Source organism: Poecilia formosa, unplaced genomic scaffold (genome assembly GCF_000485575.1).
Source record: "Poecilia formosa unplaced genomic scaffold, Poecilia_formosa-5.1.2 Scaffold32, whole genome shotgun sequence".
NCBI lineage: Eukaryota > Metazoa > Chordata > Actinopteri > Cyprinodontiformes > Poeciliidae > Poecilia > Poecilia formosa.
The window spans coordinates 1,885,794-1,906,796 of NW_006799971.1; the positions used below are offsets into that span (position 1 = coordinate 1,885,794).

The 21,003-nt window shown below is 41.5% G+C and overlaps 1 protein-coding gene across 6 annotated transcripts in view; it reads left to right on the forward strand.

Annotated features, from left to right (window-relative positions):
- Nucleotides 1-21,003, forward strand: part of lrba (LPS-responsive vesicle trafficking, beach and anchor containing) — a 250,687-nt gene that overhangs the window by 97,403 nt on the left and 132,281 nt on the right. For all 6 annotated transcript variants that reach the window (XM_016670293.1, XM_016670296.1, XM_016670294.1 and 3 more), the window contains exons 35-36: nt 7,639-7,703; nt 11,299-11,407. In XM_016670293.1, coding sequence (XP_016525779.1) covers nt 7,639-7,703; nt 11,299-11,407 — 174 coding nt within the window. The remainder of the gene's footprint in view (nt 1-7,638; nt 7,704-11,298; nt 11,408-21,003) is intronic.

Here is a 21,003-nt window from a genome sequence, read left to right on the forward strand (position 1 = left end):
GAAATCCGAGGAATGCAATGAAACCGAGCAACATATTCGTAATTTTCCCTTCTGTCAGCCCAACATCCCACTGTGCAGTTAAACAGGCTCACAAGGTTCAAGATGAGTGAAAATCAAAGAGCCGTTAACCCTTCCGGCCCCCTACGGTACTCTGCTGCCATGCCCCCTCCACATCTGCACCACGCGGTTCTGCGTCTAGCATCGTCACTCTGCAACGCTGCCCGCATCCTTTGAAAATATACTCTCCGCTGAGAAGCAGAGAAAACATGGCATACACCAACTGGCACTTAATCCTAAAGACTCCCTGCCGCGTGCAACTCCGCAGCGGTGGAGGGGGTCAGGGGTCAAGGGGGGGGCTTCCTGACAGGAAGCGGACTCTAGCTGAGAGGAGAAAATCAGACAGGAGACTCCTAAAAATATTGTGGCGGCTTTTAATTTGGCTCCCAGTTGGTTTTCCTGCGAGCCGGCTTCAAGTAGCACGAACAGCCGGTTATTTATACACAACATATAATCGTGCTTCAACCAAGTGAAGTTTCCCCAACAGAGACCTCTGCCCCTGACAGGCACCGTTAACGTGATGTTTTCCTACCCGTCAGCCTCGCCGTTATGAGACTTTGGAATGTACTCTACAGTTTTTCCCCTTGCTTTTCCTCTGTCTGCCATCCTGCTGATTTAACAAAAAATAAAATAAAATACAAGCACTAAATGGGTTTTCCCAGATTTACGGTGGAATTTCAACATTTCTTATGTTAAACCTTCAAGAAGAAATATTGTAAACAAAAAGACTTGAAGCAAGGAATGGAGGCGGAATAGAAACTAAGCAGGGGCTTCAGACCAGAATGTTAGCTTGTTGTTTCTGTCCCCTCTGACTTCATGGATGGTTAAAAACTTCTCCATCCGCATTAGCAGGTTAAGCTAATTTAACAAACCTTCTGCCATAACTGGTTATTATTTATTCAAGACCAGGTGCACATGACACTGTGAGATTAAGAGTAATAAAGAGCTAAAAAAAATGTTTTAATCAAACTAAGTCAAAAATATGTTGAATTTTTTTCAACTGCGTATTAGCAAGTAGCACTGTTAGCATCATCCTCGCAGCAGTGTGTATTTTTTTAGATTGTCAGGGTCTTATAAGCTACCTCCATTTCCAGATATAATATAGCTCAATGTTATTGATATTCCCACAATAGATTTAGTAACATTTTGTCTATTTAATCATTAAGATTTCGTGGTGCTAGTAGTGACTGGAATTGAATAGCTGCCCTACCACTGAGTCGTGTGAGGTGCCCTCAAGTTAGCATGTTTCCTTTAGCTTGCTAGTTATAGCCATGGTTAGAAGTGGCCCAACCAAAGACTTGCCTTGAATCAGAGAATCTGTGAGTTGATTTGAAGATGAAGGTGACGGTAAGGAGACCTTCCAACCTTGTGCCGCTGATGTTTCAACTGCTGAACAGTCAGTAATAACAGTGGAAGCAGAAACCTGCTCAGAAATCATGACGTGGGTTTCTTGCTGTAATCTCAGTACAAACCTCTAGCAGTTAAACTTTTTTTCCCCCATGTCATTTTTGTAAAAAATGTAAATAAGAGGATGTGTTATATAACACATCATATAATGCTGGCCTACCAAAATAGGAGATAAAAAAAATCTAGCAAACCTGCTCCACATAGTTTTATATCTATCTTGATTTCCTGTGAAATCTCCAAATCCACCAAATTTCTTGGTTAAATGAAAGTTGTCAATTGAACTCTGCTAGGGTGTGAATTATTGTGGACTCTGCTGATATTTATCATATCGTTTATCGTGATTTTTTTCATAAGTGTCACAATAAATTCCAATTATTGTGACAATTAAATATTGTGATAAAACTTTAAAGTCCATGTCTCCCACCTCCTACTGAGCCGTATATCCTTTATGGATATACGGCTTATTATTTTGTTATCTCAGAATAATAAAACAATGCTTTGCAATCCAGTTGCGATCAAGGGCCTGAAAAAAAAGAAGACATTTTTGGATAAACAGCTGCACTTACTTTTCTTCCCACACCATTGCAATGCACGGCCATAAAACTGGATTAACACCACATATGAAACGTCCTGTATACAGTCGCCGCTTCTGCGTGGAGCGGGTTTTCATTGAGCTGTTCTCGCATGTTTCTAGTTTGTATGTTTGGGATATGGAAGCTCTAGGCCTTTGTTGGTTTAGTCCTGACAGTGTGAGTCCATGAAGCTCTTGGAGACCCGGCTGAGTAAATATTTGCACATCAGTAAATATTCCTTCAGTTGCGAATTTAAGCACGCAAACACCAACGCGACTTGTCTGTTTTCATTTAAGCACATGAACATGCACATGTGGCCCGTTGAGAAGAGGCTCTGGTGTTGAGTTATTCACACAGCCTCTTGTATACCAGACTACTCAGCTTCTGTATTAATCAAAGAAAGAAGAAGAACATTGTTCAGAGTTTTTCTTTTTAAGTGCCTGTCTGAATTATATTGCTGTTTATGAGACGTTTTTAAACAAAGATCCAATCTTAAAACGCCCAAATTTGCGAGAACTTACTGCTTTCGCAGCCACTTTCGCAGCATCCGTGTAAAAAGTTCTGGCAAAATGAAAAACAATTTTCCGTCCGGCTTGGCCTTGATTGTCACATCCAGCTTGAGGATTTATGCTTTTGTCGTTCCGTCCAAAAGCTCCACTCCTCCGAGCCTTTTCAAATCAACAAATACTTGTGATTATGAGTGATGCCACCAAAAAGCACAGCTGACTTATTTGTTATTTCGGGAGAGCCGGGGACGTATCTTTCTCCGCTTTGGAAAATGTTTTCCTTGTGTTGTGGTGAGGCCGATGTTTGAAAGGCGATTTTGCTCGGGAGGTCTGCGTTTTCTCACCAGTGCAAGTGGTATATTTAGATGTTGATTATGGATAATCAGCTGTAATGACGGAAGTCCGTGGCATGTGTGTTTAGACTCAATGCCATCATCATGGAAGGCAGACCAAACAGAGCTGTCGTATCGACTTCAGATTTAAACGGGCATTTACACCGACAGTCAGACTTTGAGTCGTTTACGTGCAAAAACCTCCCCAAAAAAACAAAAGGAGACAAAGGTCAAAAGAAAAGCAGCAACATTAGCCATGGGAGCTTTCTCAAACATCCTCAATGTTTCTGTCAGGATCAAGGAAAAGCACACTCCCTGTTCCTATCTTCTGTTGAAGGTCAGGTCAGAGGTGAGAGGTCACCAATGGCTGCTTGTATCCTCTCATCAGAAGCACCGTGGTCATAGCCCCTATCGCGGCCATAAAAGCTGCAACATCGCTGACCAGGCCAAGCCAAAATCCAATATCCCATCATCGACCCGTCCCCCCGTTTCCCTGTTTTTTTTTTTTTTTTCTTTTTTTGTCAACGGGAGATGTCCCTCGGATCAGGGTCACCGCTTGTTTTTAATTCGACTGTAGGAGGCGTTCTTCAACCCATAATGACGCCATTAGTCTTGCTATCACCTTTGGCAGTCTGCACAAAATGCCAATGACCCTTCTGCTTCTCTTCAAACCCAGTTTGGAGCTAATCCTGTCACTCTACTATTATTTTGAGGTTTGTTTAAACGTGACCCTGTTTATTTTGCATCTAAATCTTAAGATTTTTTCCTTGACCCCACCTTTAGTTGCCATTTTTCTCGTTATTGACTTGTGTTCGGCACGTCATACGGTGTTTTTCTGTTGTACTTTTTCAGAAAACATCAGTGAGAGGACTCTCCATGCGTTGCAGCAGTATTCATACCCCTTGAACTTTTTCACATTTCGCACTTAATTGCTTTCAGAACTCACCCAATTAGCAGACAGAGTCCACCTGTGTGTAATTTAGTCTGAATCCAGCAGCTCTCTGGATTCCTCAGCGGTTCGTCAGAGAAGTGAACAAACGGCATCATGAAGGCCAAAAAACACAACAAAACATGGTTATTTTGGAGAAAACCTTTCCTAGCTCTGAAAGCTCCACTTTGAACTGTTTATTGTATCCTACTGAAATGTGGGACTGTATAGAGGACAACTGCAAACCTGCCAAGACATGTACACATGAATATTCCACTAAATTAAAAGAAAGACACAAGAAGATCAACAATGAAAAGCAGAGTGGAGTGGATTAGGTAGGAGTGTGCTCAGTGGACAAATGGCCCAGTTAAAGCCCAGACCTGAATACATTTTACAACCTGGTAAGACTTGAATTTTAACGTTCAGAGGCACCGTACCCAATCTGAGGGGGGTGAATACGAGGTCATTTTTAGTCATTTAATATTAAAGGAAGCTATTGTCCTTCCAAATCACTGTTATCTTCTACTTTGTTTGGTCTGTCACATGAAATATTGTAAAACATTGAAGTTTGGGGTTGGAATGAGAAAATGTGAGGATCTTGAATACTTTAGTGAGGCATCAGTCTTTAATACCCTCATATTCTCTTTTATTTAACCCTTGTGCGTGCGAGGACTGAGGCAAACGTAGATGACTATGGCAAATGATGCAAGTTTTAGATGTGTGGGGTCGGTTGGACCTCATTTCCACATACAAGGGTTAATTTAAATTATGATGCAGCCTGCAGCTTTTTTCCCTGTGTGGTTTGTTGTATTTAGTTGTTGAATTAACATTTTTTAAGAGTCCAATTGGCAGATCCCCCCCCTTGGGGTTCACCGATAAATTGGCCCCAATTTCTTTAATTTTGGGAGATCGATGATCGCCGATGCTCCATATGAAGCCGATTTTATCCATGTATCTCATCTACTTCATCAAAGGTCTAGAAACCAACCATTGTCCTCTGTTGCTCTGCTGTGAGAAAGCAACTCCGCAACTTTTGCTATATTTAGAAACTTTTCAGGAAGGAAAAAAAAATCTCTGTCGCCCAAAATCTGAATCGGCAGGTCAGGCTTTTTAAAGATCGGTAATATGCGAACTGCCTTACAACTACAATCGGTGCACCGATAAAAATCAGTGTTGCTCTTTTAAAGTCTGACTGATGCATCCGACGGCACGGGTTCCAACTCTATTCACTGCCTTGCTTCCTGCTGAGTTTATTTGAAGCCCGGTTCACCGGGTCTGGCCTGGTTCAGAACGAGCTCACCCTCCCCCCTCCTTCCCCCTCTAGTTTCTGCTCATGGTTAATGTCCGTGCTCCAGCTAAAGCCCCTCGGCTGCTCCTCACAAGCTCCCTCCTCCACGGCGTCTGCCAGTCCTCCACGCCGGCTCCCGTCTCTCAGGCCCAGACTTCTATTCCCTCTGTGCCCTCTTTTATTTGGAAAGCGTTGTAAACACGGTCAATGCCAATACGCTGGCGCGGGACAGAAAGCGGTTCTGAGCAGAGGTTAAGTGTGATGCTTCCAGAGTGACGGTGAGCAGAAAGTTTTTGGAGAAATGCTTCCCCTGACGCCGATCGCTTTCGATGGTTCTGTACTTGTTGTGCCGAGGAGGGGAAAAAGCTATACGGTTTCTCGAATGCGTCACGTGTACAAATATGTTTGGATGGGCGTAAGGAAAATCTTGTAAATGGATCTTTCCTTGTTTCTCGCGGCGCTGATATGCTCCTCCCTGTGGGATCTCTAGGTTTACTGACAAGCTAGCCTCTACATAAACACTCCGTTTCCTCTATCAGCTCAGGAGATGTTGACAGCTAGCTTTAAATCATTCTCATATACATCCTTTTGCCACTTAAATATTTTTCTAACATGATAAAAAATATGTACATGTCAGTGAAAGTTTTCTCATTGTCAGAAAAAACTTTTTTTTTTTTTTTTTTAAATGCAGACATTTAGTGATTGAGGTTCTAATTTATGTGGCTTTGTAGTTTTTGACTCCAAGCTGAAATATTTTTGCACATATTTCCCCGCGTCCCCAGAGAGGAAGAGGGGGAGAAGTGCTTTGAGGTTCAGACAGGACCCCTGACCTTGTTGCTTTATTATTCTTTTGACGCTTGCGTTTAAGGTGTTGAAATATTGAACAGAGCACGAGAGAGACGGTGGCCGCCGACTTTCCCCCGCTCTTTGTCCCCTTCTCGGCCCGGGCCGTGGTCGGATTGTTTAGACTGACACCTTCAACCATAACGTTAGTCAGAGAAATTTGTGAGGCTTACTTGTGATAAATGCGCTTTTAACATGACTAGCAGTGGCTTGCTCACCCATGTCCGTGCATTCGGGGACTGAAGCTCGAAAGTCTTTAAAGTTGTGTTACCGACCTGTGTTGAGATAAAAGTTGAATCCAAGGACACGTTCTCCTTTAGGTATGTGTTGTTGTAGTTTGATATCTAACAAAAGTCACCTGGAGTTGTGCTGAGCTCCTACTGTTTCGATCTCCATTATATGCTTTACAGCTGTTCTTAGGAGTGGAGGCCTGAGAAGTAGTTCCTTTAATTTTCCTCCAATTCCACCACTGTTTGCCAAATGCTGCTGCTGCTAGTCTAGAGGAGCTCTGTGAGGCAGAAGCACGGCTGGAGACTGCAGCTCCAACCGTGGTAATAGGCGGAGCTTTGTGATAATAGGCGGAGCTTTGTAAGAGCAAGCATGTAGGCACCTAAGAATGTTTGCCATGGGGTATTAGATTTTTCAAGCATGCATGAAAGAATCAAAGCAACACTCCAAGTATGTTTTTGATGAGGGAATAACTTTATATCATGGTATCATGGTTTTGCATAGTACTGCCCCTTCAACAAAATAATTTGATATTTGGTGGTTTAGATGTTTTGGGCATGAAATGGAAGCAGCACAGTGCCTCCACAAGTTGTTTCTTTTCTGTTGTAAAAGGTTCTAGAAATCAGAGATGTGTGATGTGGCTTAAAAATATATATTTTTTTCATTTTATTGAACATTTATTTTTCTATTTTAATAAAAATTTTTCCACTTTGCTTTTTTCCCTTAAAAGAAACACAAATAACTGAACATAATATATAAACTGTCATTTATTTCATTGATGTCATTCCTTCTGAGTGTCGACCTGAATTCAGTTAACTACATAAAAGCTGTAAAACCCAAAGAGTTCATTGGTGAAATAACTAAAGAGTACAAAAGCATTTGGTAAAAAGCTACTGAGCTGATCCATTTAATATTTAAAAATTACATCATCACCATAGCCTAAAGTTATGTGGAAATTTTGACATTTTAAATACCACAATAAAAATAATTCGTATAAATAACATTACAAAATTACAAAATCAGTTCAAAAGAAACATTTTCCAAATACATTTCTTTCAGTGTAAATCTTGTGGAACTTTATCTAAAACTGCAAGTGTGTGTCTGTGTCTGAACTCCTGGTTAAAACAAGCTCGCTTTTCATTCAGTGAAGTTCCTCATATTGGATAGAGAATACAAAAATGTTTTCTCAATTAAGACTTACTTTTACTCATGTAAAAGTAGAACATATAGCTTAGTAAAAATACTTCTAAAAGTACATTTTATTCCAAAAAATGATTCAAGTAAATGTAACTCTAATGGGACAACAGTGATGGATCATTTTGAACAAAACCCTGATGCTGCTGGTCGTTTTGTACGCATGTTTTCAACCTGACGACACAGACCTGTCCCATATTGAGTCAAGAAAAGCAAACAAATGTGTTTTTAATTTTTGGGGGTTTTCTTGCAGGTATTTATGACCTGTTTTGTTGGCTTGCAGGAATGGCAGAACTCCATCCAGAAGAATGCTGGACTGGCCTTCATCGAGTTGGTCAACGAAGGCAGGTAGGTCACCTCACCTCCACCTGAGGGGGTTTTCCTCCCCGTTGTCTCGTCCCACTGACTGGTGGAGATCCGGCCCCGTCGCCCATCGGGCCCCCAGAGACCCCTGCCCCGATAGTGTGGCTGTTCAGGGCTCTGCACAACAATCAATGATCTGAGAGAGCAAGGAGGCTTTAGGTGTTTTAGGAGGAGCGGTGAGTTCAAGGCTCCATTCAATACCTGCTCATCCCACTGGGATCAGAGGGGGGTGGGCAGAGAGGTTAGGCAGAAGGTGACAGCAGCTCTGATTGCTGGTTCCTCAGTGACACCAGGGGAAATCACTCCTGATTTCTTGACTGTCCATCTGTCACTTTACGCCTTTCTTTCTCAGCCTTTATCTCTTTGTAATAATTTCTTCTGTCTAAACGTCTTCTGTTGTTTGCCTCTAGCATCATGATTTTTGTTCCATCCTTTTCAAATAAATAAATAATAAATAAATAACCCTCCTTCCTTTACGGACGGTTTCTCTCTCCCTTTCTGCCACATTTCCAGTTGGCAGGTCTTAATCCTAATTTAATCCAGCTAGATAACCAGGACAGTGCTTGGACATGGCCAATGAGGGGCTGTGATTTACTCTAATGGGTTTGCTGTTATCCACTCTGAGGTGGTGATTACTGGTCTGTGTTGCTTACCTTACAGGTAAAGCTAAACCCAGTCAGTCTGTAAATTAAATTCCTTATATTTATCCTTTACAACTTTCTGGTTTCATAATTGTGGTCTTTTAAGTTCTCGGTCATGTAAAGTTTTTTAGTGTAAATCTGAACCACAAAGTGTCTGGTCATCCAGCCTAAATTATTTTAAGTATATTGTCTTTTTTGCTGCTGATGATCTTTGTCATTTTAAGTTTAAAAAAAAATAATTTAAACAGTTTACTAATATAACTGCATCAGGCCAGTGAAAAGAAAAACCTTTAATTCTGCTCACTTATGGAAGCAAATTTTGATCGCTTATTTATTTATTTATTTATTTATTTATTTATTACACAATTATCTCAGTAGAAATTGTTTTGAAATTAAATGCAGTGGCACCAACGGAAAAAAAAAGGTGTTTCCCAACAGGCGTAAGAACTGGAGTCTGTTACAAACATTTCTTAAATTTAGGAAAATTCACACATTTTTATCAGGTGGCACCAAATTCTGCTCAGGTCATAATGTTTTCCACTTCTACAAGCAAAATTATACCCAGAGCTAATCTTGATTTTAATGTCGAAACAAAGTATAAAAACTGAGAAAGGGAGAAATGAGTCTGCTTGGTCAATATGGTGAGAGTTTTTTGTCAATGATGTCAGTTTTTCTGATCATTTGGAGCCACATTTGAAATGAAATTACAGATTTGATGAACTATACAGACCCTCAGTTTAATCAACACACCTGCCACAATTCAACACACACCCAACGTCACTGAAAGCTGGAGAGTATTTCTTTATGTGACTCATTGAGCCTTCATTGTTGGTAAACACTTAATCTGCAGAGATGATGATGTTCAACTGCCATCTTATTTTGAGTCTCTTTAGTGTTTAATTTTTATTCTTAAAGCTACAGTATGTAACTTAAGAGAATGTTTTCTGAATATTTGTTAAAACTGTCACAATGTCATGACACTATAGTACAAAACAAAACGTGAAAAATATAAACGCCTCCTTCCTGAGTTACTATTACAGTATGCAGACATTCACCGCTCCCGGTCAATAACAACCAATCAGAGCCAAGAGGAGGGTCTTGGCGCTGTCAGTCACTCTGATGTACACACCTTTAATACAGTAACTTTAAAACTTTTTCTTTTTCTTCATCTTGGTCAAATCTTTTCTGTATAAATGCAGCTGCAGAACACCACTAGCAAACTGCATCCGTGCTCCAGTCAAAGTTTGGCAATAAGGTACAGAAACTAAAGCTGGAAACAAAACAGAAACTAAATGTACTCTCTAGTGATCAGACACACATGCACTGCTAGAGAAGACGGGAGTCGGAGAAGATGAGCACTTATCCAGAATCTATTTTGTAATAAATCTTTTTAATTTCAGGCTGTTTTATTGGTGTATCTTTTTAAAAACGAGTCCATCTTCAGACGGCACCCACATGTTGCGAGCATTAGCTCCAAGCTCCATAAAGGAGGTCAGTTGCTGTGGTTATTGATGGCGAGGCCCGAGTACTGCCACACAGGTTATGGAGGTGAAGGGGGCCCCGGGGCCCCTGCTGCATGGTGCTGAAACAGCAGGCTTAGGTTACAGTCGTCCTCTAGCTGTTGAGCTCCCTCCCCCTTGGTCCATCCAGTCTGCCCTCCAGCTCTCCTCCCTGTCCTCTGCTCTGTTATTGTTCCACTTTGCTCAGATCTGACCTGTGCAGAGTTTCCCCTGACCCGCATGCTGGCGCATTCACACATCACATGCGGGTTTCATCAGCGCCGCTAAGGGGAGCCCGGTAGAGAACACATGTAGCAACACGGCCGGAGATCCTCCCTCTTGTCAGAGATGCATATCATTAATGAATCAATTAGCGGCGCGGCGTGGCGCGGCACGCCGCCTTCCAAATGAGATTTTCTGCTCATTCTGCACGCTCCTTTCTGAACATTTCATGGATGTTACCTCCCTGCTTGTTCGGCTCAGATCAGGAAGTAAACTTGTTGTAAATACTCTGATGCCCAAGATAGTCCATGTTTTTTCCCCGGCACTTCTTTTTTGGCCCTTTGGATTTTTGGGGCTTTTTGCATTACCGGCTTTTGTTGGCGGTTAATTTTTCCCGAAGTTTTTTGGGTTAACCATTATTTTGTTGTTTTTGAGACTGTCTGTCACAATAAGCAATAAATCAATCGCATGATGAACTAAAAGATACTTGATAACTTTCATTCTATTGATATTTTTTCATCGGAAATTTTGTTTAGAGACTTTATAATCCATTTGATTTCTGGTATTGGTTGTGTGTGGGTTTTTATTTCCATTTTATTGTTTTTGATCTTTTTGTTTATTTTTGGGGATATTTAAAATATCCTCCACTTCCAGAGTTAAGTGTTTTACAAAATTAAAGTTCATTTATGTTTTAGAGTGTAAATTTATGTTATGCCATCGTCACTATAGCACTTGAAAATGATCTCAAAACAACAATATTGCTGTTTATCGCAATAATTTCCTGGATAATTAATCATCCAGTAAAATGTGTTATTGTGACAGATCTTTTTGAGACCATTTTCTATACAACAGTAAAGGTAGAATTATACAAGTACACCCTCTGAAACGATGATAAACATAAAATCATAGCGAACATTTAACACTGGAACTAGAAGACATTTAAATGTCCAAAATAATTAAACAAAACAGTAACGTCAAATAAAAAGGAGACTGAAGTCTCTGTAAGCAAAATTGTCCTTCAACAAAAACAGCTGGTTAAGACCAAGACTTTTGTCATAAAACTGGAAAAGATCATTTCCACTTGCAAAATCTTGGAAGTGGAAATCATCCAGCTTGTTTTAAATGAAAATCCGATTAGTTGATTTACTGCTTACTGCGACGGGCTTAGTGACGTGAACTTTCACAGCTTTACTCATGAGCGTTTCCACTTTCCCCCAGGCTTCTCAGCCACACGATGAAGGACCATCTGGTTCGCGTCGCCAACGAGGCCGAGTTCATCCTGAGCAGACAGCGGGCCGAAGACATCCATAAACATGCAGAATTTGAGGTGAGTTCACGCCGTTCTCATTCACACCTGTGGGAAGATTTATTACATCTGGAGAACGGCGGGGAATTGGACGAAACAATATGCAGAAAATATCCAATTTTTACTGGTTTTTATATCTTATGTTACAAGCACACACCTGGATATATTTAGCTTGAATATTATGGGATAGACCAGGACGAGATGGAGCACAAATGTGAAGTGGGAGCAAAATACGGCCTTGTTTTTAGCATTTGTCAAAAGAAGCTCTATGAATAAACATGTTTAAGCAAAATTAAGTTTGTGCTTAAAGTTCTGCAACTTAAGTTACCAGCTTTATGTCAGCTTAGCTGGCTGGCTTTAAAAAAATATAAAAAATGATCCAGAATACAGATTCATGAGTGTAACCCTGCTTAAGTTTGACCACACATTTATTTATTTTACATATTTGTTAAAACTGTCACCATGTCCTGACAGTATGAGAAGGATAATCTGTGAAGAGATCTAACTCTTCCTCTTTCTCCCCGCACTACTATTACTGTCTGAAGAAATGCACCGCTCCTGACAAAAACAACCAATCAGAGCCAGGAGGAGGGTCTTGATGCTGTCAATCACTCTCATGTACATGTTAACTTTCACTGTCATGACATAGTGATAGTTTGAACAAATATGTAAAAAACCTTTAGTCCCAGAACAGCTTGATGTATCCTGGAACGTCTGACAGCGTCGGGTATCAGAGTAAATGTTCAAAATGTTTGTCGGCCATGATCGGGCCCAACCATGGACTTGCATGCATTCATGACAGGCTGATTTAGCTATGGAAGCAGTCTAGCCTCTCCTCTGACCGGCTGGCAGGACAAACACTGCAGCACCAACTCTACCCTGACCCCCAGTCTGCTCTCTGGATCTCGCCAGCATCATTTCCTGTCCTGCTGGGATCCTGTCCATTATACTCCCACTGGGGGTGTATTTTGGTAGTGGCAGGGATATGGTCCTCCACCCCCTTCCCTGACAACCTCCTTTCACCAAGAACTAAGAGCTGCAGACAGAGTGGAGAGGTTCTGGTCTGGGTAAACCCACCACATCCACCCCAGGCCTCTGCCCCACTTTTACTGTAAGATAAAACAGTAAAGGTTCAAGGGAAGGGCACTTTTAGATGAATCAGAGTTACTCATAACTCTTGAAAATAACTCTTGAAAGGTAGAAATTTTATGGGATGTCCTCTGGTTCTGGAAGGCTTTCATTTTCTGTTCAGAGGTCAGCTTTCACTTTGCTCCAGGTGGAACATTGTCTTCATTTCTCTGAGTGTTAACACAGGCTCTATTTTTCCCACTAATGGAGGTTGTGTACTTGTTTAGTGGAGGACTGTAAAATGTCATTTCCTGCCCAACAGAAAACCTGAGACTGAACTCAGCAGCTGTAGAGGCTGGCGGTCTGATTTGGCCTTATTGTTCCTTTCACATCCTAGTTTAACTCTCAGCTCCGTTATTCACCTGAGCCTAGAACAGTGCTGCTGTCAGTAGTAGATTATTGTATTGGGTTAAACTAAGCACAACCTCAGTCCTTCCATTGGACCGTAGAGGAAGCATAGCAGGCAGGCTCAGCTGATCACATGAAGTTGATGTGTTAGTCTGTAAAAGTATGGGTTACTATGGGGAAGAAAGTTGTTTACACAATGCCAAGAGAAGCAGCTGTTGCTGCTCATCAGTCTGGGAAGAGGCATCTAGCATCAATCAATGTTCCTAGAGCTCCTGTAGGCCTTGGATTTAAATTTCTCACAGGAGGGTTAGAAAAAGGAACAAATCTCAGGTTTTTAGAAAGGTTTAGACATGCATGGAGTGTGAGGTCTGGTTTCTGATGTTTCTCTCTGAAGCTTTCACCAACTCTGAACTGTCTTTAATAGCAGAAGTAAGAACGTCAAAATGATGAATCATTTATCTCAGCGGCAGAGGCGACATCACACTGGGTGTTTGAGAGGGAGATGGACGTAATAATGTAATAATTGTACATCAAGACAATTATTGCCCCCCTTGAGCTGTCACTAGAGTCTGATAGAAGCGAAGGCCTGGTTTTGGTCTCAGAAGGCTTGGTTTTGGAAGGTTTAATCTTGGTCTCAGAAGGACTGGTCTTGGTCTTGGATGTCCGGTCTTTCTAGACTTCCCAAGTCTTCTGATATCAATACTTTCCAATACTTTGGTATTGGAAGGTTTGGCCTTGGTTTCAGAAGGACTGGTCTTGGTTTCAGAAGGACTGGTCTTGGTTTCAGAAGGACTGGTCTTGGTTTCAGAAGGACTGGTCTTGGTTTCAGAAGGCCCGTTCTTGGTCTTGATCTTGGAAGGCTTGGTTGTGGTCTTAGAAGGTCTGGTGTTGTGTCCACTTCTGCTGTTCAGGCATATTTGAAGGTAGACCTGAAAGCAATCCAATCCAAAAACTTCTGTTGTGTTTGTTGCTCTAAAGCTGCATCATAAAACTGAAAGAAGTTCATATATTTTCTCCCTTTTTTTATGTTGGGTTGTAAGTTTTAGCTCAGTGTTTCATCCCTAATCAGATACCCAGCAGAGCTTGTCCCAAACTATGTTTCACAATTGAATTCCCCACTTAAAAGCAGTTGCTCCTCTGTGACCTCTGAGGAGAAGTGAGCCGCTGATAAGTCTTGCTGGGTTATTGCCGTATTGATTTTTACCTCCATACAGGCTGTGTTTGAGCCTGCCGGAGCCAACGCTTTCATTTTGCACTGCCACAATAAAAATAACAGGCCAATGAATCCCCCCCACCCCCAATCCCACTGAGGGTGGAGGTGGAAGGGTTTCAAAATAAATTTCAGCTATGTCGCACTTTTAAAAGCATTGTCTCTGTAAACGCGTTGCAGAAACACAGACTCTGTTATTACGTTTCCTGCCTTTCAACTCGGCCTCGCCGGCGGACGTTCCTCCTGCTGCACAGGAAGTGATGCGGCCTCGGACGACGGCGCGCCAGAGAGCCAGATGTTACACAACAAGCAACACATTTCACAAAGAAAATAATTCAAAACATTAAAACAAATTTATGTTTGTTGTCAGATTCCATATCCTTGAAGGCGGTGATAGAGGGGCCTTTTGATTTAGACTCTGTTTTGCCTCGGAGACCTAACATATGCTTTTCTCCTCTCTTCCTCGCCGCCTCTCGCCCGTCTCCTCCTCACACTCTCCTCGCTCTCTGCGGACCAGAATTGAGTTATCTTTGGCCCTGAGAGTAAGTTATTACAGTGGGCTCAGGGTGAAACAGAGATGAAGATAACTAGGGCCAAATCCAATTACCTTTTAGGGTTCTCTATCTAATAGGATCCTTAATGTGAAGGAGATCTGCAGATCGGACGCTCTGCCGCGGCTCGGCGAATGATAGACGGGCATCTTGCACAGAGGGAGAGAAAAGACGGAGCCTGAGAGATAGAAAGGAACGGAGAGAAATCGAACTCCCTTTTTTTATGGGGGTTGTTCATTAGGGATGAAATGTGGCGGGCTCAGGGGCACGAGGGCAGATAAGACGGTCCAGATAGGGGAAGAGTGAGCAAGACCCAAGTCATTTCTATTCTTCCTCACCGTGCTGTTCCTTTCTGCTGAGCCTCATCCTTTTCTCATGTAGCCCGTTGATTCATCTCCTGCTGCTATATGGAGTAATCGAATTGACTGTTGGAGAGACCCTGAAAGCCAGATGATAGCAGCTAATTACTGCTCTCCGCCTCAGCGTTTCCTCCACCGGCCTCGTAAAACGAGCCGGGGCCTTCTCCCCGTGTTAATGACATTAACATTGAGCTGAAGCTTGTTATGTTATGTTAGCGTGGTCTAGCTTCAACCATCAGACAAAAGACAGGCTGGACTTTGTGCTGTGGTGAAGAGTCCTCCAAGGAGAAAGTGCTTAGCATTTAGTTAACGGCTCTTCCATTGCATGCAGGACTGGAAAGGCTGTGAGGAGAAAGGTGCTGCTTTAAGAGTTTGGAAGATTTCCTTATCGTCACACTAAAGTTAACCTTCTTCCACAGATTAACTTTTATTTTCAGCACATCACAGGAGCAGCAATATGTGTTTTCCAACCACATAGCGCCATTTTGCAACTTCAGATGTTATAAAATTGCTGTATATATCAAATATGACTTAAAATAAATTTGACTTCACAGTTTGACACCTTGACATTGGGCCTGTGTCTCTTTAAAAACTCCACTTTCAGGAAGTCATCACAACATGGCTCCTCTATTGACCCTTTAACAACGTTTTTACCAGCGTTTCACTGAGCAGTAGCTCCTGTAATGAGCTCAGCAGATGCTCAGTCCCACCAGCTGTTTGCTAATTGCTGCTGGCTAGTCTGAAGGAGCTGACTGAGGGAGTTGTGGGAGAGGAGTTCTCTGTGAGGCAGAAGAAGGAGCTGCACCTCAAAGGTCAGTTGAATGGTTGCCATGGAGATTAAAGGATTTCTTAAACATGCATGAAAGAACCAAAGCAACACCAAGTATTTTTTTGGTGAGGAAATAATATAACATAATGTAAAGCTCAAAAAACTAAATTTGACATGATACCTCTCCTTTAACTAGGCCACTCAAAAGACTTTGTTACTTTGAGACAGAAGAAACGTAAAAGGTTACTTCAAACCTAAATAATAATAATTTTGGACTATACTGTAGATTTGTCAGTATTTCTTCAGCTAATTTTACACGATTCCTTTGCATGGATGATTTATGCATTTCTTTTTATACTAAAATGATGATCAGTAAGATAAAGCCGTTCGTATTTGAAAAATACGAAGTATAAAAACTGAATTTATCGGCTGAACAGAGGTGTGACTCCAACACGGCCCCATAGAGAGAGAGAGAGAGAGCGTCCCGGCTCCCAGAGGCTATTTTCACCACATTAAACTGATGGCAGCGCCCGGACTGATAGCTGCCACCTACTGTAGCTGGCTGTCATGTAGTTGTCGCAGCTGTAATGTAGTCTGTCAGCAGGGCCGGGCGCCCCGCCGTCCCATTATGGGCAAATCTGTTGTTGGGAAGAACGAGAGAGGAAGAGAACAGCAACATGCCTTTCCCAAGATTGTGCTGTGGAGAAAAAAAAAAAATAGGAAGAAAGTGAGAAAAGTGAGAAACTTTACATATCAGAACAATACGGTTTGAATTTGTCGGATTATTCCAGCAGGCGCAGCTCCACACTGCTGTATTGGAGGTTGGGAGGGAAAGTAGGTTACAGAGGGTTGTTGGGGAGCCGCAGTCTCAGGCCTGCTGTCTTGTCAACATAATGAAGTCCCTAGGTACCTCCTGTACTGGTCCCATCATTATGTGTGACCAGCTAAGCCCAAAATATGACTCCTCTCCGCTGCTGCCTCTACTTCTCTTTTGTCACTGCTCAGACGTTTTCTGAAGGTGAGCCTGCAGTGCTGGATCAAAGTGAAACATTGAGATTCTCGAGGCTTTGTCTGTGTTTTGCATCATGTTCTTTTCCGCGTTCTTATCCGTACTTGGCCTGTGTTGAACCTTTTCTACTGTTTAGTTGGAGTAGAAAATCCTACTGGGTATTTTTGGTTTAGTTTCTAGTGCCGGTGTCTTGGTACACTTAAAATACGACAAAACTATTCAGCAAGTAATAGGAGCTCGTTTTAAGTCAATAATTCTTTCATTTTGATGAAATATTTTTGGCTATAAGTAAAATAATCTGCCAGTGGAAGGAGATGACATTTTGGTTTATTATATAGGCAAAATGTCTTGTAGCTTTTAACTAGAGATCCATCCATCCAATATTAATATCTGTATCAATCCCAATACCGACAAAAATTCCAGATTGGGTATCAGTGACAATGTGTCTGATCCATGAGCAGATCTATTCAGTCTTATTCTATGCTTTGCTTTTGAGCGACATCAGGATTTTTTTTTTTTTTACTTCATATCTAGATTTCCTGATTACATTTTCTGAACCATTTGAGGTTTATTGCAGCTTATTTATTTATTTATTTATTTTACATTTTTGACCAACTTCAACCTCTTGTTTTTGTCAGTTCCAGTTTCTGCTGTTCTACTTCCTAATATCACTGTCTGAACAGATTAAAGTTGTTTTTACATGTTATTCAAGCTTGTGAGGCTGTTGGTGTATTTACGTGTGCTGTACCGGTGCAGTTATCAAATAAATGAGTAACTCAGTACATTTATGTCTGCGCTTAAAAAGTAAACTTAAGTCAAGTCAGCTCTGCTTTCCTGTACTGGATCAGTATCGTCTGATAATAAACCTCAGGTGTAGCAATCGGATTGTGCATCCCTAGTTATTTTTCATGAATACTAAGGAATAATCGACTTAACCAGGCTTCTATATCTTGCTGAAAAGTTACTTGTAAGTTACTTTTCTCTTATTTTAAGTGTTGTAAGACATTTGCACTAGAAACTAGACCAAACATACTTCGTCAGGTTTTGTTTTTGACTCTGTTGCAGCCCACATTCTCTGCTGCAGCTCTGTAATGTCACTTTAATTCCTCCGTCAGTCTATTTGTCATTTGCAGAAGATGATTCTCATTGTTTTTTTTTGTTTTTTTTTGTGATGCCTGACCTTCAAACACAGCTCGAGTTATTTTGCAAAAAGTGGCACTGCAGACAAACGTAGCGACAGGAGGGCGCGGTCCTGCAGAGACGGGGAGGTTTCCTACGCAGCGAAGATGAAGAGGCCTGCAGCCGCGCATGGTGACCGGTCCATTACAGATGGACCAGACGGGAGGAGGAGGGAGTCGCTTTGATAAGTGTAGTGGCTGTGTTAACCTTGATGGCCACTAGCATCGGGGGCTGTTGCCAGCAGAAGGGATATGTTTCAACTGGATTAGATTTTTTTTTTTCTTCTGACACAAGAGAAGGAAAAAAAAAAAATCAATACTTGGGGAGCACTGGATGACAGGGGCATCATTTCAGAATTGAAGTAGCTGTCAGACATTGTCATTTGCTGACTTTTGTTCGCCATTGTACTTTTAAGCCCTCATTTTTCTCCCCCTCCCCTCCCTTTCACTCGCATCTTCCCTGAGCCCATTGTCTGAATTCCCCCGGTGACGTTTTATGTTGCAATTTGAAAACTCGAGGGCAAGAGATCAAGTGCAAGAGAAGCTCTCTGAAACCAATTGGACTTGTTCAGAATGTACTTTTGCTTAGCGACCACCCCCCAACCCAAACCCCCATCCTCCTTTCTCATTTCGTCCTCTTGTCTCCCCAGACCTCCATTGTGCTCCGGGAGGAATTTATTTGTTCTGCATTTGCATTCTCTGATACTAGACAAGGACAAGCGTGATGGGTCGCCTTCTTCTGGACGCGTTCTCTGCCTGTTTGTAAATGAAACCCTTGGGGAGTGCTTGTCGACGGACGGGAGAAATGGGAGAGCCTGGTAGAGCGATAGGCGAACCTCTGAAAGCTTCTAGCCCAGATGCGCCACCATTGTCAGGAGCAAGTCGAGCACTTTAATAACGCCTCTGCTGTTTTCCTTCTTCCTCCCACTTTTAGACGCTCAGACATCCACTCCATCAGGGTTGTGGCGCAGTAATTCCTCTAGACCTTTTTCTGTCACTCTAATTCATAAACACAGGGCTGATATCTTGTAATGAGCTTCCTTCCTGTGGCCTGTTACACCGTTAACCCGCTCACATCACAGAGGAAAAGAGACGAGTTATCACATAACAAGTTCAGTATTAAACCCCAGATTTCATTTTTTCCTGTACTGATCCGTAGTTTTCAAAGTGTGGCAGAGCTATCTGCCAGCCCCCTCAGAGAGAAAATCACCAATGCCCTTCTCATCACTAGCTCAGTTTACGTTACACATGTGAGGAAAAATTTGTAAATCAGAAACCCAATTAAAATTGCACCTGAATAAGCTCGTTCACATGACCTGCCGAGGCATCATCCTCCAACTACATCCTATGCTGTCTTGTTTTTCATGGTTTGCACCAGTGGCAACATCCAGTTGTTGACCATCTGATCCATACAGTGCAAAACAGTGTTTCCATTCCAGTTTGGCAATGGAAACACTGGGAAAAAAAAAACAAACAAAGAAAACAAATATAAACCTGATATTAGTGCCAAAACTTTGTATCAAACAAGTTGTTTTGAATTGGGCAGGTTTCTCTGAAGCACATTTATTGTCATTTATGTCAAATTTGCAACTTATAGTCAATGGAGACGCAGCTGCTGTTTGCAAAATCAGACAGTGATGTGTTAGAAAAAACTCTGGACAGGAAAATATAAGCCATACTAAGCTAGCTGTATACCTAGCCTAAGCTAACTATACAGGCTATATAGTTAGCTAAAGCTAGCTATATAACTTAAGCTCACGTAGGCTAGCTAGCTATACAAAATAGCTAGTACAGTATTGAGAGGGATTCTGAAAGGTGTGTAAAATCCCTGTCCTGATAGTTGTCTAGTTTCTCCCTGTACCAGATAGCTTTTTCTCATCAAGTTATAATCAGTTCTATAATTCCCATGGTCTGCTGCTGGCCTCTGCTCTCATGTCTCCCGCCTGACTTTGCTCTTTCAATTGTGACAAATAAAGGTTTATTTATGTGAAAAGCAATATTGAGCACAATTTACATACTGCAGCTATAATCCTTGAGATGATTATTGTTCCCTCCTCTCTCCAGTCACCTCATTTCCTCTTCAAAACTCCACAACACATTTATATTTGTTTAATTTTTTTTTAACCTCAAATGGATTGTGGGAGACGCGACTGGGGCGTAAGTGACTCGATTAATGCCAGTCATTATAATTTTGTCTTCACTGAGCTGTCTCCCACAGTAGAGTGGGCTTCCGCGCAGCAGCACGACCCTGTCAGCCAGGCTGTGTAATGGGAGGTGCTGCCCGTGATTACAGTGTCGTAAGTCATAATGGTCCCGCTTGCCAGCAAGTTGTGCCCTTGTGGCTGTCTGCTTAGCAAGCTGACAGAGCGAGTCCCACCACCCGGCCGCCTCTGCTGCAGCTGACTAACATGGACAACTTAAAACCTTTTTTTTGTTTTAGATTTTTAGGTTTGGTTTTGAAATATAAGCCGAGAACTTCTAAATATTTTTTTGAGCTTATTAAAAAGTAAATATAAAATTGAATTGCACGTGTAGGCTTGTCACGATAACAAATTTTGTCGCAGAATTTATGGCAATAAATGACAATATTGTTGGTTTGAGACCATTTCCGATGAATATATTGGTAATGGCAGAATAATGCATGAATATCCTCATATTTTAAGATCATTATTATCCTTTAATTTCTAACGAACATTTCCCACTATAACTAGAAGACATTTTAGATATCCAAAATATATGAAGAACAGAAACAACAAATAAATGTAAACTGTAGTTTGTAAGCAAAATTGTCCCTCAAGAAAAGCTGCTGGTTGAGGCCGATGCATTAGACTGAAGATTTTTGTCATCCAGTATTTAGAAAAAAGGTAAGAAAAACAAAATTATGCAAAATGAAATTATCTTGCTTGATTTAGACTTTCTTTTCTGTCATTGCACAAAGACACAAGAGTGAATCTGACAGCAAAATGTCATTGCTTGGCAACCGGAGTACACAGAAAAAATGCTGAAAAACTTTGTGACTATAAATACTGTACAGTGTTAGACATGCAGGTAAACGATAAAATAAA